Source organism: Grus americana, chromosome 9 (genome assembly GCF_028858705.1).
Source record: "Grus americana isolate bGruAme1 chromosome 9, bGruAme1.mat, whole genome shotgun sequence".
Lineage (NCBI taxonomy): Eukaryota > Metazoa > Chordata > Aves > Gruiformes > Gruidae > Grus > Grus americana.
Window position 1 is genome coordinate 2,643,671 of NC_072860.1, and position 17,804 is coordinate 2,661,474.

Below are 17,804 nucleotides of genomic sequence, written 5' to 3' on the forward strand. Positions count from 1 at the left end.
ACTCCACTGTGCTGTTCACACTCCCGTATTTCTTAGCACAGGCCCCTTCCAGGTTTCCTGCATGCTTTTCTCCGTAATTACAATAATCCCCCTGCCCACCTGAACTATGGGTTCCTCTTCACATTCTAAGCCTCTTCTCATACACCCTTTCTTGTTTCCTGCCATTTGTCTAAAAGATTTTATAAATGGTAAAGTTTTAAACCAGAACTTAGATCTGAAAGGTTAACTGCATAGTTTAGTATCCTTGAATTTTATCTTTTGACTTCCATAAGTCAATTAACATTTAAAGAGCTGGTTTCACCAAGATGCTGCAGATGCTCTTGAGGTATTTTTTGATGCAAAACAACCCTAAATCTATTTTAAAAGACTACTGCTCTCTGATAAACTATAGTCCAAAATAGCATGCACCAGTTCAAATCTACTGGTTTGTGCACTTCTAAAGTAGAAGTGCATGCTTGTGCACGTTCACACAGGCACATGAATATACGTAACCTGCTGTGATTTTGTATTCACAAGACATAGCATAGTGACTATCAAAAAACTGTGCTACCACCACAATAACTTTGTAAAGGTCTTGCTACAAACGTCCAAAACAATTAACAAACAAAAAATACATGTTAACTGGAATTAAGGGTTTTGATTGCCCTTATGTAATTTAAGGAGGAAAAAGCCTAAAACAAAGTTGAAGTTGTGGCTAAAGCATATACAGTGGAAATATCCAGCATTTGCTGTCTACACTTAAGACATACAAAAGCAAATGCAGACTAGAGGTACCCAACAACCAAAACTGTCCTCTTACGATATGCAGTGATCATTTGATTATTCTTAAGATATGTCATGTTTGTGCTCCCACCTCGGATGACTTTTCTTTTTAAAAGACAAAGATTCAAATTCCATGTCTCCCACAATTCCTTAAAACTGTTTTACTCAATTAAAATAAAGTTGTGTGGATGGCTCTACCGTGCAGTTAATAGGGGTTACACTTAAATCAACACAGAAACTGCCTTTGACATTACTTATGATTATACTTTGTTAGCAGATCCTACTGTAGCATGCGTTTTCTTACCGGTATCTATGAACAAAAATACCCTTAAAAATAGAGTTCATCATATTTTCAATTTCGTCTTGGTTTTCTTGTAGCTGCAAAAAACAAAACAAAAATAAATAAAAGATCACTGCTTATTCTAATTTGATATTCTACAATTCCTTATTAGGAAACATTAGATGACCACGGAAGAGCACTTAAAGGTATTAGTAGATTCACCATTTTCTATTTTTCCAGCACATGCCTATATTGTGTGCATATACATACATATATATATGCAATGCCTTAATGGAAGAAAGTTAACATTCTCTACAAACATCAATTAATTTAGTTTCAAATTAGTCCTTTGAAGTCATCATAATTTTTTTTTGCTACGGAAATTTAGACAAGTAGAGACTATGTGTTCAGTAACTTCAGCAGTCCTGCAGTCATAGCTAAACAAATAGAATTGTGAGTGAATGACAGCTGCAGAAACGAAGCTGGTTACACATAAGGAATCTCCTCTGAAAAATGTAATACCCTCTAAGTACTTAAAGATTATCTCAATCTTAAATATGAGTGTAAGTTGCTTTAACTTCAGCGCCCATGATAACTGAGTTTCTGAACCAGGAAGCTTTCCAGAATCAGAGCATGTGGGCTTAACATTGGAGCACAACTGACACACAGTCCCAGGCCTTAGATTGCAGAAAACCAAACCAAACCCAAACGAAAAAGGTGTTACGAGTGTGTTTTTATAAATAAGAGTGTTTTTTAAAAAAACTTAATATTTCCTGTGTAATATGAGCACATCATGGAAAGCTTACTTTGTGTCAATGAATCTGCTAATACATCCTGAAGAAACATTTTGGAATCAACTAAAATTTTCTCACATTGTCAGCTTTTTGTACTAAACTACATAAGTATGACTTATTTACACTAGAATGCATCTTTGTTAAATAAGATGACATCAATTTTATACAATCAGCTTTTGGAGCAGGACTGCTACTACACTCAAAGCCATCGTTCTTCCATCAAGGTGTTTCTTAACGCCAAAGCAGAATACCACAACAAATATGAATGTAAATTTTTCCACATTTTCAGTATGAAAACCAAAACAGAGCCTTGCTAGTACAGAGTGCATGTATGCATAAAATAATAAAACCTGTATAATTATGGACATGTATACTTAACAGATAAAACATCTTAAAGCCAGAGGCAGAATTATCATCAGCTGTTTTGACTTCCTGTATAGCATGAGCTCATAAACACTTTCACCTAGGGGTTTATGTTTTTCAAGCTATGTTTATAAATATTTCTACATTATCTTCCAGATAAGATCTAAAGTAGCTTGCAAAATTCAGTAAATTAAGTCTCCCAGTTTCCTAAAACATAAGGAGATGCTGCCTCCATTTTGCATACGGGGAAACTGAGGCATTGAGTGTTCTCGGCTAATTTGTCAAACATCTGCCAAAGAAATTAATTTCATAGTAAAAGGGATTACGTACAAAGCTGGGTGCACACCAGCTCTGTGTATACCAAAGGGATGGTACACAAAACAAGCATATTTCGACATGGTTTCTGGGAGAAACACTATTTTCAGCATCAGCTCAACCCAAATATGCACAGACTAAATGCTTGTTCAAGAATACATAACCCAAAAGGGAGAGTGAATTTCTACTCACACCTCCATTGGTTGACTTCACAGGTTACAGGCAGGCAAATATCCAGAGAAACATGGGGCTAGAGACAACCTAGCACAGACTGTGGAGTAAAATGAAGATGGAAACGAACCAAGAAGCTTCAGGAGGCCTTCTAAAAAACTACTGAGGTCCTGAAAGGAAAAGGGGAAGCTCCCGGAGAACTCTGGGTATGAATCATTACTATAAAAACACTCCACAGAAAAGAGGTAGGAGATACTGAACTTTGAGCCATGAGAAGGTTAAGATACTGAGGAGAAGTGTACTTTGACATTTCTTTGAATGAGAAGTAGAGCAGCATAGATGAAGGGACAGCAGGAAAGCTTCCTCCCTCTTTTCCTACAATGAATTTACAGCTTGCTATAAGCCTGGTAAGTTATCAGCTATATAACTGACACAGGGATCCACGTGCTGGGGCAGAGCTGGTATAGGAGGAGAATCAGAGATTCAGTAAGTCCATGTGAGATCCTTTTTACTTCTGTGTGCTAACATTTAAAAGATACAATTCTCAAATGTATCTTAGTTTCAGTAATGCATTACCAATTCTTTGGAAAAAATGAATTTTCTCCAAAACTTTAATTGCTTTTTACACTTTCAACTTTTCTAGACCATGCACTTGAATTTCAGTGCTTAACTTCAGGCATCTTGAGAGAGCATTTGTGTCTCGAGATTCCTGCTCCTACCAATGCAAAAAGTGATTTAACACACCCCTCCTTAGATTTAAGTAAAAATACGGGAAACATTCTCTTCTTGACTCTGCAAGCATTTTGAGAGGCTCAGAAAGCCATGGATGACAAACACAAAGTTTGAATTACTAATGGCAGCAACTAAACTACAAATTCCTCTATTTTGTGGCAGATTGTTACATAAATCATCCAGTTTAGTTGAAAAAATGTCATTGACGAGAACAGCCCTTCACGCACTGCTCTCACATTAGGTATATAGGTGACGACATGAGAATGAAACACTTCAGAGCGTTCCATCTCTTCTACTTCAGATTAATTTGCCACACTTAGCTTGTGAACTGTCCCTATAGAACTTCATGAAGACAAACACATGCCCGTGTATGTGCTTATGAGGGTTTATTATGATGGTACTACATCAAAAGAATCAACTAAGAAACCACCAGCACAGAATAGTATCGTAAATTCAGCGTATTTAAACACGGGAAATATACTGCATTATGGTAGGAATTCTTACACAGAGCCATTATGCCATCTAAACCTAATAAATCTAGGTTCCTCTCCACGTATCTGAGGACATACTCAATCACTACCACTCCTCTCTGGCCTACTCCTGTGCAACATTTTGATTAGTTTTAATGAACAGTGATACGAGAGAGATGAACACACACATGAAAAGTTAAGGTTTGCCAAACGCTCATTCTTCTGTCAGGGTTTCACAGCCCCGTGCTAGCCTGGGCATCGTTGCTTCAAAGTGTCTCCAGAGCCATTCTATGCTGCATCTCCAAAAGACTTTGAAAAGAAAAGCTGAAGGAACGAGTATAGAGGATGTCCATAGGCACAGAGATACTAAATCAAGTTAATCAGTGTAATTAGTGACTTTGTCCTTCTCTGGAAATTCAAAGCAACAATCGACAAATGTGGAATAAAAACTGTGCTCCAGCTATTTTAACAAATTCTGCTTTTTAAAATGCTTTAAGTCTGATGTTGAATTTAATATTTAATTTAAAAGGTTTCTCTTGCAGTTTGGGGAGAAGAGATTGTTCTTTGTACCTTAATGCATGATTTTTAAGAATTATGAAAGCCAAATAAAATTGTGTTACGGATCATAGGGGTAAAATAAAAATACATAATTGTAATTATCCCCAGACAAAGACTATAAAGTCAAGTAATTTTGAGTCAAAGTTATACCTAAAAGAATCCAAGGTGCACACAGGTAAAGCACCCAGACATCCTTAATTTGCCATGGAATAAAACAGTGGTGGAGGAAATATATTCAAGACTAATATATTAAAAGTAATAAATTTAAATCTAAGTCATATTTACTTCAATTTTTCAATCAATCTTCTGAGTTTTACATGGCATCTTTACAGATTATGGCTGTTCGGGTGTATAGGTATTCATTTTCTACTTGTCATCTTTAAATTTCTTTTAAGTACAACTCTAAGACTGAATTTCCTGGGATATAATACTTTATTCAGGGATGATTACAGTAACCTTCTAATGGTTTTGCTCACCTAATGCCAGACTGGTACTTACTAAAAGCGACTTTAATGTCCCCCTAGCTTCTTCTCCCTGAGACCAGGTGCTATAGCCCCCACTCCAGTGTTTCTTGAAAGTAGCTACAAAAAGAAGTACTAATGAGACACTATGTAATAATTGCAGTGATCAAAGGGAGAAATGGGCAGTGTGGTGAGGAACTACATGTGATCCTCTTTTCAAAATGTTTTTGCATAATCAAAACAGTTACTACTTACAACTTGAGACTAATTTTCTTCCTGCCTGGTTACATGTACAAGCCTGAGAATAGAAGTTATCCTGTGCGTGCAGAACAGAGCACAAACTCAACTGAAAGTGTCAAAAAAGATTTAAAAATGTAGCCCAAGTAATATGCTTGGGATCACACAAACACGACTGCAGAACTAATCTCTTGTTTCTCTCTATGGTACTCAAGTCACAGACCACCCTGGACTTTCTGTTGGAGGGAATGCACGTGAACCAGGAAAAAAAATTCATCTTTTCACTTGCCTCTTTTCTTTTCTGAAGCAGCAGCTCCAATCTTTCATTAGCTCTTTTGCCAATCATTTTGTTTCTCTCAGCTTCATACTGCCTCTGTGTATTATCCTGATGAATGCTCAGGTTTAAGGCAACATTCACAAGAGCAGTCATAAGCTTCATAGCTGCAAAGGCAGAAGACAGAATATGACTCTTTTATCTCAAATCCAAATCAGAGCTGAAAAGCATTTCCTCAGCAGATCCATACTCACAGAAAATAACAAACTTGACCCTGACAGCCATCTGGAAAGGCACTTCCCACCCAAGCAATAGCCAGGTCACTTGGCTCATTTAAAGATCAGAAAAGAGAGTATATATACCACATTGAGCTCCAGGCAATGCTCTTTGCCATCTTCTCCAGAAAATTATGCAAGTTCTGAATGCATAAGGTCAGTGAGCAAGCATGTGAATCTGCAGGATCAGTGTACACCATGAAGCCAGTTACTGTGGAGTTACACACATTTCTCTACTGAAAAGTATGGTTATAGATGCCTCCATACTAAGGGTAACTCTTAACCAATAGCTTCTGAGGATTACTCAGTTTGCAAGGGACCACAGCACAGTTTCTCTGAAAGTAACTCTGACATTGTTCTGAAGTCAAATGTATAGTTGTATAAAAATGCGATTAGAACTTTATATACCCTTTTATAGCATTTTCACATGCTGGATATAATATGGTTCATGTCTATTTTTCTGTATTAATTTATTTTTACAAAAACATTAATAAGGTTCTTTCCCATGTTCTGTGTGGTTACATGGCATATCACATTTTACAATACTTAAAACCCAGCAAAATAACGTAACAAGCTATCACATCCTCTCTGGCTAAATATACAACATTATCTTCAAGGTAGAAAAACAACTATACAAACGAAGAAGTGAAGTGACTCGTATGGTAACTCTGTTTTATCTTGCTATTGCTCAAAGCTGGCAACTCTAGAAGCACCCATGCGTACTTATTGCCTTTAGTTTCTTGCTACAGTGAATCATTTCTCATTCAAATTGGCTAGCATGGAGAAAAACTGAAAGCAAAGACCTCAAAAACACTCCTTCAAGAATAAATGAAATTCTAAAAGTAGATTTTCATAAACTTTATCAAGACTGAGCTCCACGGCATCACACTGACCTCTGTTCTGCGGGATAGCAACATAATTAAATGTGCAAAAACTAGCTTGGAGGAAGTTTGCAGAATCAAAAGAAAGATCTCAAGCTTGTGAAAACAAACAAATAAATAAATGGCATGTGTTATCACTGGAAAATGCTGATCTTCAGCACCTCCTATTCCTAATGTAAGTGCTAACACGTGTATATCTAATGCAAGAGGCCAGCAGTGGCTTAAATAACTGAAGCTAGTTGTGATGAAACTTGGCTTTAGCAGTTGCTTATCCTTCCTTGAAGTTTCTAGCTACATAATCCATTCCAAATGATGGCAACTATTTCTTCCACATAACGCAGGTCTTGGGTAATGTCTCTACCGTATGGTGCCGTTTCTTTTCTTTTCAATCAAGCCTCTCATACTTTCCAAACATCTGTCCCACACAAGGATGAACCAATCAATGTAAGAGACCAGAGTGCATACCTCATTCCGTAATCTCTCTCCTATGAAACAATCAACCACAACCTAAGCAAACAGCAAATCAAAATCACCTGGAATTGAAGACAGTATCAGCTGGAAAGGAATACACTTTCCCTCTCAGCTTAAATAACAGGCAGATTTCCAGCAGGTTATCTGCAGCTCAGTGTCCACCTTTGAATACTGAATTTGTAGATGTAAACTCTAAACCCGGAAACTTATGCCTGCATAATTCATGTTTTTACCATCCTGTTTCTGAGTAAGGTGAAGAATGCAAGAGGATAGGTTTCCAAAAGAATTCAGTCACTGTGAGTTGAAGGTTTTGGTCTTCAGTTTTAAAATCAAACTCCAATCAAGTCTGGAGTTGGTTTTTCAGTATCATTGGAAATCTGCCTCTTACTTGGATTCATAGCAAGAGATTAATTTTTAAACACATTCTGACTGAATATGTTGGACACTGGGTATTACACTTGGAAACCTGAACAAAATTGTAAGAGGCTGATTGTGGAAAGACTAAATCAGTAACAAAAATTGGCAGTAGAAATAGTCAGATTATGACAAATGTCTCCTATGAAGGCTTTAAATATTTGGCATGATCTGTGAACAATCTAGGGAGAAGAATCTTCCGATATTTCAGCACATGAGATGAGTAGAAAGGAACCACCTGACATAACCAGCTTTAGACACCTACATCCACGCCAGCCACCCAAGTATTGCTTTGTAATTGGAGAAAAACAGTTACTCCTAGAGAGCAATTCATCCATCTTACGGGAGACATCTTGTATAGGTCTGACAAAATACACTCTAGAAAAGTCTGTTTCTATCTAATGACATACCTAGTGCTTTCCTTAGGTGCAGGCAGCTGTGTTGAAAGGTGCAGCGTGGCTGGAGGTAGAAGACAGTGAGACCTACAGCTATGGCCTAGCGCTCCCAAACCTAACGCTTCTCAAGAGTGAAGGCACAGATTTTATTTTTCGGTGGACTGAAGTTCTTTGATAATACAATTTTCTTGACATTTATTTAGAATAAATTTGTACTCTAACATAAAAAATTATGAAGACATTCTATACAACAAATGAACAACTAATAATAAAACGCAAGATATAAGCACGCCGCTTTTGATTCACAGGATTCACTGGAGGCCCCTGGCTATGACACGAATCTCTGAGACCAAGTGCCTCAGCATATTCTTTTCAAACAAAAAAGTGTATTTTAATTATAGTTATACCATATATGGTACTTGTATTTGATCAAGCTTTCCAGAATTCTCAGTGCTGGTCAAATTCCACCTCAATCAAAATTAGGTGTAATTCTCAAAGTGGCTAAATAGCAGCAACTTCTTTGAAAAAACCTCTTCTCTGTGCTAGCTTACTTACCAGCTAATGTACTGGTGTGCCTGAAAGCCCGGACCTGGGAATCTGACAAACCAGTCAGAAGAGAGATCACTGTGTCCATCATGTATTCATCATAAATGATGCTATACTGACACTGTCGAATGAGCACTCCAATGAACTCACAGAAGTTGGATCGAAACTTCTTCCACTGTGGCCCAGGCATGGTAAGTGGATAATCACCACTGTCCTGAAGAACAAGAAAATGAAAATATGAAGCATTAAAAGTCTCCCTATTTAACTTATTTTAAAGTTATTGTAGTCATCACGGTCTAAGTTTCTAAGCTAAACACTATTTTTTTCCTTCAAGCCAACAGAGAATTAACAAATAAAACAACACATTATTCTTCAGTAAACAAAGAAGCTTGTAGGCATGAAACCACTTTTACAAAGTCTTCATTATAGCTGTTCTAGACTTGCAATATTAGCTCTGTATAGTCCAAAATATGCATCAAGACTCACTTCTTTTCTTTGTGTCCTGGGTCAGGAAGTGGGGGAAAGGACGAGAAAGGAATATTTCAAAGTATTTAAGGTCAAAACCTAAAGAAAGGCTTGTGTGACTGAAGGCTTGTGTCACTCTCCACCCTCACTTCAACTCTATATTAATATTCTAATCAACTGGCTGCCCCTCCCCATAAACTTTACTCAAGTTTACAATTGAGATTTTATCAGAAAGTAAATACTGCCCTTTTTTGATCTTATCAATTTACCCTTTTTCTAGTGGTAAAACTTGCCTTCTGATAGAAGTAATAGAATTTTTACTACAGTTTCATACACCCCATCTTCCAAAGATTATTGCAAGACTGCAGTAGGCATGTGAACGCTCAGTTCATTTAAGTTTAACTCCTCTCCAAGTTTGCTTTTACTATTCTCACTTCAATATTGCATTTCAGTGAGGCTGTCCCTCCCAAACTAGAAAGTTTTTTCCCCTTCAGTGAAAAAGACTAAATACAATCTCCCTGCTCACCTGATTTGTAAACCAATTCCAGATTATCCAAAACATGAATAATGCTCCATCCTGAATCTCTCCCCCAAGATAAGGAGTCAGTAGTATCAAAGTCAAATCCGTTTGTACATATTTATTCTGTGTTTTTGTGAAGAACAAGCACTTCTGTTCTCTCAGGACTTGTCTTATCCCCCAGACTGAACCATGTAAAGTCAGTAACATAAGCATAGAGGAGATGTAATCAAATAACCCTTTATCTAAACTTCATAAATTATATTCCCCTGCAGTGAAAAACCCTTTCTATCAAATTTAACCAAATCACACACATGTCAATCATACTAAAACAAAGATTAAAATTGCAAAGACAAGTGCTCAAATGTTAGAAAAAGACAAAATTATAAGGCACTCAATGACCTCAGTGTCTCATCCACTGCAATCCTGAATGACATTATCCTAATGAGCAATATTTTTAGTTCTAACTTTGAATGTCCAATTTGAGGGAAATAGCAGCTTTGGTTTAAAAACCCATTCAGAGGGTTGTAAAGCTCCTGACATAAAGACATCTCCTAGCACGTTCAATTGGTGCTGTGAGTCCTCAGAACTTTTGTAAATCAGACCAAAGCATTATGTAGTAGAAACCCAGATAAACACAGTGTAAAATACGTAGTAGTATCGTCAGCTGTGCTGCGCGTTTCGAAGTGTTCTTTGTCTGTTTATGCCTAATGCTCTTGCCAGTGAATTATAGCAAGGTACGGTGTCTTGCCATGTAAATACAAGCCCTGCATTAGTCTCATATTTATTTAAATTTAGGACTGAAATTAAAATGCTAAAGCTTTCTCCTGAATGTTTTTCTAGCAGCAACTCCACATGAACACTCCAGACTCCTTTTCTTCTTCCTGCTTACATCTTATTTTCACAAATAATCTCCAGCCTAAGTTCCTGCCTGCACAGTACCTGTGGGAACTCTGCATGTGACCTTGAGGACATAATATATGCTTTCTAGAGGTACGTATACATAATTTTTTGGAACAGATCCTCAGAATTTTTAGTGCTGTGTACAACTACTCACATTTGTATGATGTATTTTTAACCTACAATTACATACTAGACAGTCCTTTTGAAAAGCATATGAAGACTTGCACCGAGAACATCTCATCTGGCTGAAATGGGAAGAATAAATTTCCAATAAAGCCACTGTATTGGATCTTTTATTCTCAAATACCAATAAAAACGTGATACATCATGGTCCAATGGTTAGAAAACTCAAACCAAAACAGATTTTTGTTCACCTGCTAACTCTAGCACAAGAATTATGAGGGAATTCACCTACAAAATGCCTGTATTCATAAGCCGAGCACCCAGATAGTGTAGCAGATGGACGCCCATGGAATTCCCTGTCTGAAACTGAATTTGTGGCAGCAATGAACAAAGTTATTTCTATCGTTTAAGTCCTGCACAAGTGTTCCTCTACTCATGATGAAGAATATCAATGCTTCAATCCCTGCCATAAATGCAGAAGTTAGTACCAGCAGCCAGCTGATTACTGCAGCACTGACAGAACAATGAGATGATCTTGAAAAAGCAAAGCAAGCAGCAAATCCGAACGTCTTCAATGGCAACTAAGATATTTTCTGGGCAGCATACTGTGCTAATGAATAGATAATGTAACAGCTCTCCCAGCAACAAATGATTGTTAAGTGGTGGACATTAAACAGAGGGGCAAAAAGTGTTCTAATGCTATGCCAGTCGCAATTTTACAATCTGCTGAAGACTTTTTGTTTGGTTATTTCATCGTGTGTTTTACCCTGAACATTAACGTAAGCTGCTCGTATTCTAAAAGCTTGTAAAAGCAGGTTGTCTTTGTGACTATGACATCCTGCACAGACCAATCTGACAATATTCTGACTAGCAGTATGAACATAGGTCAAATAACATATAATATGGAATAGGTCATATAACAATTATAAACTTACTATGCCGTGATCGTCTGATATATGAACATCAGCAGAAAACTGCACTAAATTCTAAAATGTTTTCCACTGCTAACAGGGTATGAGTTTATTCCAGATTTCAAAATATTCACTGGACTGTGGTCTAAGACTAACAATTTCATGCTTTTATACTAAAACCCACTAATTCTTTCACAAATCCATTCAAGTGTTAAGGCAGAAGCCAGAATGGAAACTTTCTGTTAGAATTGTAAAAGTTCTGAAAAGTTTTAGGTAATGGAGAAAGAAATCTTATGTACTAGTAACTGTAATTCTTCGAGATATGTTGCTTATGCATATGTTCATACTGTGCATAAGGAAGAGAGTCTTTTTCTCCTTTGAGAAAAAACTTGAACAGTTTTTGAAAGGTTTGAGAAATATTTTCTTCCGTCAACCGTGGGACAATCCTCTCTTGGGCAAAATCAACGTTCTTTGGCTTTTGGACAGTGTCTTGGATGTTCTATTTTATACAATGGGGCTAGATCAAAGACAATATCCAATTCTGGTTTCAAATTACACAAGTAAAAATTCAGCCAGAATGTAGGATGAATTGATACAATCCTTCTGTTTGTCATCATAACCTAAATTTTATTTACCCTATCCTACACGTACACAAGGCCCTGAGTGAATACCTCAGAACAGCAAAAGGAGCATCCACATGGCCACAGTTAGGCACATAGTTAAACATTTTGTCATTCAAGGCCATGAACGAGATGGAAATCCTGCAGAAGTAAACCCTGAAAAAGACTAGTGCTCACATTTATAGTTTTCCTGCTTAACTTTTTGAATCGCAGCCTTGGCATTCCATTTAGAATTGGTCAGAAAAAGACACTGCTGTCCTGTAGAAAATTAATCTTTCAGCATTTGTTTTCCTCACTAAACAAAATAAATATTCTGAGTGTTCATTTAAGTTTTTTATATATGAAAAAACAAAGAAAATACAGTTAAAAAAATCTCAAAGCTAAAAAGTATTCACCATTAGGAACACTTTTATTTGGACAGAAGATACCAATCTGAATTGTAATACACCTGTTTCAAACGAAACGCTTAGATTTTTTGAAAGAGGATTTCTTTCTGTAACACTGTTCCAAACTGGTAATTTTCATGTCACATTACTATTTGGTTTAAATTGCCATTTCAAATGAACAAAACATTAATTTGCACGCATCGAACACAGCAGAACGCTGCAAAAGCCTGTAGTCCTGTCTCAGGAATCTGTTCTTTGTTGTGTGATGGCAGTTCCAAGAAGTGAACTTCAGAATCCAGAATACCAGCACCAATTTCAGTGGGATGAGAAAACTTTCTACAGTTCTTCTTACTGTCTCGTCTCACTAACCTCTCTAATACCCAGGATACAGCCAGACAAGGATATCCCTAAAGCCATACAAAGATACATGAGGGCCTACACAGATCCAGTCCAGGGCTAGCATGGACCCAAGGTAGCTCTTGCAGAGTCAAACTTGGCTAGGCTCTCTTACATCACTGGATGCGAGCTCACTCCATGCTTTTGTGCGATAATACACTTATGCCCTCACACTGGGTAATTCACAAACTTTTCACTACAAGTATTTCAGCATCCAGGGACTACTCAACCCAGAACCCTGACTCCTCAAGATGAGTGGCTGTAATTACCTTTTCAAATTATTTTATTACTTTTTGGTTTTCCATTATTATTCTTTCCTAAAGCTCATGCTAGCTAATTATTCCTCACCCAATAGTTTATATCACTGCTTTGCTTGTCAACATAATTTCTCATACTGAGACATTGCTTATCCACTGGTTTCTTGCTCATTGCATTTTTGTTTTAAAAACAAAGTATATTGTAATATATTTTATAATGTTTAAAGAACTATTTGCATACTATACCTCATCAAATTCTTCTGTCATTTTCCTTATGATTTCTGCATTTTGCATGTTCCTGAACATTTCAATTCTTACAGTACCTGTAATGTAATGAAGGGACAAAAGAAATTAACACAAACGATCTTTATTATGTCAAAATATCAATGTTTTTTTGCTAACTTACAGCTCAGTAATACATATGAAAGAGTACAAATGCAATAATAACAGGAACACATTGAACAAGACTTTCTCTTGAAGAAGTGGGTAAAAAAAAAATCATGCATCCTGTAAATTGCTGTCAGACTAGGAATTAGTAAAATTTTCCATCTTTACACTCTTTACAACTAAGCAAGTGTGATACAGAAGTGATAGTAATGTAGGACTCGTGCCATGTCTGCAGTTACCACTTTTTTTTAATTTTGTGCGCGAAATGAAATGAAGACCATCTTTCAGTTCCGTGGCCACTACTAGCAATTCTCCACTTTTTATGTTGGGTCACCTGGATTACAGATACACCATCATCTCTGTGCGGAGACACAGGAGCGGTTTTCAAATTGCTTAGCTCAGGACCAGCACGGCTTATTGACTTAGGCACAGCACTGTGGGAATGGAGCTACAGCACCTGCGGACCAGAGCTAGCGCAATTGCACCATGCGGTGCTACTGTCAGCAAGTTTTTCCAAACCCAAAGGCTCAGTCAAGATGTGAGCCAGCTCAGGATCAAAAGCAGCAATTGCACCTATGTCATTCCTTCATCCGGATTATGCCATTCCCCGTTACCTGGACAGCCAAGTTGACAGGATTAACTTATTATTGTAAATTGAACAAAGCTACCAAAATTGAAAATATAACAACACAATAGGAATAAATGAAAATTGTTGTTACTTGATTCAATCAGTTTAAAGGAATAAAATATTTTTACACTTTATTGCCTTTGCAACTAGACAATGTCTAAATATCCAGCCATATAGCACAAGTCAACATAAAAACCATTTTTTTTTTTTGCTACTGCACAATCTTCTTTTTGCCACTTCACAATCTTCTTTTGGTAATGGAGGAAACGTAGAAAAATTAAGCAAACTGGAGAGCTACAAAATCCATCCCAACATCATTAACATTACAAAGAGTAAGTCTCCCTGCTTTTGCAAAAAGTTCAATTGGATTAATGATTCACTGCATGGCTCAAAAAATTCAAACCATAATAGAAGCTTAACAGCTAATAGTATTAGTCCCTGTACAAAGGATAAATAAAGATAATTTAAGTATACTAAATATTATGAGAATTTTTAATTCTGATATTTCATTCCTTGAAAAACAAGCATTAGAAACATACACATTTCAAAATACGCAAGCACAGTTAAAGCACACCAATTCTCTTTATCTTAGTAGGGTACTGTATTATAATGCAACTTAAATACGGATTTCTTGAATTGATTTTGCTTTTTCATGAAATAATATTTACTTGTTTTCTCTTTCATACTGAGTAACACTCTCAACCTCAGTTCTAACAATGGTGATTTAAGTTTGTGCATGGTAATTTCCATATTACTAAATTTGTAATGCAATATATTAATATAAAACAAGAAACCCAAGAGAATACTACCATATGACAGTTGAAAACCTGTTTTATCAGCTTTGAAATCATCTGTAAATGCAGCTATATTTTAATGTTTCTCCCAATATTGACAGTTTTGTTTTGAATAAGTGAAACAGGTTCACATTATGTGTCAGTGTATTGAATGATGGACAGCTATTCTTAGAAACCCAGCTCAACTGCATTGATACCTCTTTCTCTCACTGCATGCTGTCATCTCTTGCTCTTCTCATGGTAATACAACCCTCATTGAATAAGTAACCTATTGACCTTTTTTATTTTTTTATAGTCCTGATTCTAATTTTATTCTTACCTATTTATGACTTCTGTTAATAACCTTAAATACCTTCCACATAAGAACTCTTTCTTTGTCAGAAAGAGTACAAATATCATAACTAAAATTCCTTGTTAATGCACTTCACTCAATTCAAATCTCCTCTTGTATAATTCTGTTGTGGTTCTCTATATCCTTTCTCCCTGAGGACACAGAATGCAATTATACTGTCGTTGCTGTTATTTAGTGGCTCAGATATTGGTACTCTTTCAATGACCTCCTGCATGTTACTTCACAGTCAAGTATAATGTCTCCTTGAACAATTTCTCCCAAGGAATCTGTTTCAGGAGGTGACTCCTTAACGCACTGCTTCTTTAATTCAGCAACTTTGCGGATGCAGTAACTGTGCTCAGAGGAAGGTGATGGCTCATACTGGATGCGTGCACCCTCCACAGGCGGTTTTCCCTTGAATCATGGAAAGGCTTTTTACCTTCCACGACTAGAACTGAGATGGCATAAGGCTGGTGTAGATTCTACACACATCTTCCAAACAAGCAATGGTCCAGGTCTTTGAGGGCATGGGGCAAGGATGTGCACAGGATGAACCAAACTCTTGATATCTCCTAGGGATGCCAGGGTGGACAAGGGCTCAACACTGCCAAGGAACTGTCAGCAAGCATTAAGAGGAGGGAAGAGAAGAGCACTTATCAACTCACTGTCATTTCTCATTCTTCCCTCCACTTTTTATGACAAAGTTTACTGGAAGTCATGTCAAGCAAAATGAGCATTTCTACTTATCTGGCAGTAAGTAATAGCTTTGGCCTGACTGCTTTTCCTACCAGCACCTCTCCCCCACCTAACCAAAACACAATCCTTTTCTGGGAAACTGATTTAACACTCTATAATTATGCTAGGAAGACTCTGCTCACAACACATTTCATGGTATCATTGCAGCATTTCAATACTACAATGGTCATCACTGTTCAAATTTGTTGGTTTTATGATTAGTGAAAAGCTAAACTCTCCCATTTTAAAGTGAATCCTTAAAATATAACAGATTTTCTGTAAAATACAATTGAAGGGGTGGAGTGCATTCCTACAGTCTCTGCCTTACTGATGTTGCTACTCGTCTTGTATCCTTTTCTAAACTGAGTTTTACCTCTATCATGAAGCTCTCACTCTGTATTTAGTGAAGAGGATTTAAATTGTCTTAGCCCACTAACAAATTGAGAAGCCTATTCCACTTCAAGACTAAGTTCTCAGTTCAAATTTATTCACATCCACTGTGTTTTAAAAAGTCTTCTCGCTGTCAAGTAAGTATATTTCCTTAATGACAAAATTCCAGTTTAACTTTGAGCTAAAGACAGATATCATTTTTATTTGTCAATAATTAATCATGTCACCCAACCTGGCTTTTAGAAGTAAAAAGAAAAAACCCATACAGAGGACACAACATTATTTCAACTGGGATAAAGAAAGACTAAAAGGGTCTATACAAAATTACATGAATACATTTTAAGAAAACAACAAAAAACTGTGTGCAAAACAAGATATAACATTTCCAGGAGATGTAGCATACCACAGACTCAGTGGCTTCAAAACATATAATTACAGTGAGAAGACTAACCAGTTATTATAGTAAACCCTGCAAAAGAAAATTAACAACAAAAATCTCTAAGAACTTTGTAAGACGTGTAAGCTCTCAAGTTTGAGCAACAACCAACCTTTAGTACTGGGAGTTAGAGAGGGTACTCTTTGGATGCAGGTTGTCCCATGACTACCCTTCCTCCTCTGACACAGAAGATACTAAGCACTGCTAGAAGTCAGGGAACACCATCATATGAAATGCTACCCTCCAATGGCCTCCTGCATATGGCAATTCTGGTATTTCTATAGGAAAAGGAAGCTTATATGACAGAAACAAGGCCACTGCAGAACTGGTACTCCAGCTATAATAGCCCACAGTCATTTAAACACTACTAATGAAAACAAATTACTCGCTAGTAAATGGATTCTTGAAATCTATACTACTGACAGTTGGTAATAAATTAGGTACTATGGAGTACACTAACTGTATTATACTAACTATACTACATAGTCAGTTTTAATCTCCAGTACCTTTATTCACAGAAGCAACACAGCCAATTTTATCCCTTATTTTTGGGACCACCTGCCCAAACTGAGTAAACTGCAGGAGAAGTGGTAGGAAAATTGCAGCTCAAGACTGAAGTCAATGGATATAAAGTAAGCCCACAGTCTCCTGCAAAGAAGGATTAATCATGGGACCTTAAATTCACAGTGACTGATTAGTATCTCTCAACCACACAAATTGGAAGAACAGTAACCAGAAGAAAGATTTATAAAGACATCAGGATGAAGACACTAGAAAATTTGCACTGGAAAGCATCATATGAAAAAGGCAATATACTCTTGCATTAGCTGAAAGTTGATAGTTGGGATCAGAGCACTGGGAAGTAATTTTGACTGTTGAAATTGTCAAGAGAAGGCAAGTTTAATAAAGATCTTTCAAGGATGGATGATAATTACAGAACTGCTGGATGAGCAGTATTTCTTTCCCTCGGTATCATTAAATGTGCATTTCCTATGCCTTTCTTCCCACTTACCATTTAGATCATAAGAAATAATCCACTTTTACAGTGTCCGTAAGTGCAGTTTTTAATCGTCATAGAACTGTTAGTGACAAACCTCCATATGAAAGATGATACACAAAGACTGAA

General features: G+C 36.8%; 1 protein-coding gene across 2 annotated transcripts in view; it reads right to left on the reverse strand.

The window, feature by feature from the left end:
- Window positions 1-17,804, reverse strand: part of STAG1 (stromal antigen 1) — a 195,369-nt gene that overhangs the window by 76,558 nt on the left and 101,007 nt on the right. For both annotated transcript variants that reach the window (XM_054836104.1, XM_054836105.1), the window contains exons 6-9: window positions 13,224-13,300; window positions 8,409-8,613; window positions 5,433-5,584; window positions 1,067-1,140 (exon numbers count right to left, since the gene is read on the reverse strand). In XM_054836104.1, coding sequence (XP_054692079.1) covers window positions 1,067-1,140; window positions 5,433-5,584; window positions 8,409-8,613; window positions 13,224-13,300 — 508 coding nt within the window. The remainder of the gene's footprint in view (window positions 1-1,066; window positions 1,141-5,432; window positions 5,585-8,408; window positions 8,614-13,223; window positions 13,301-17,804) is intronic.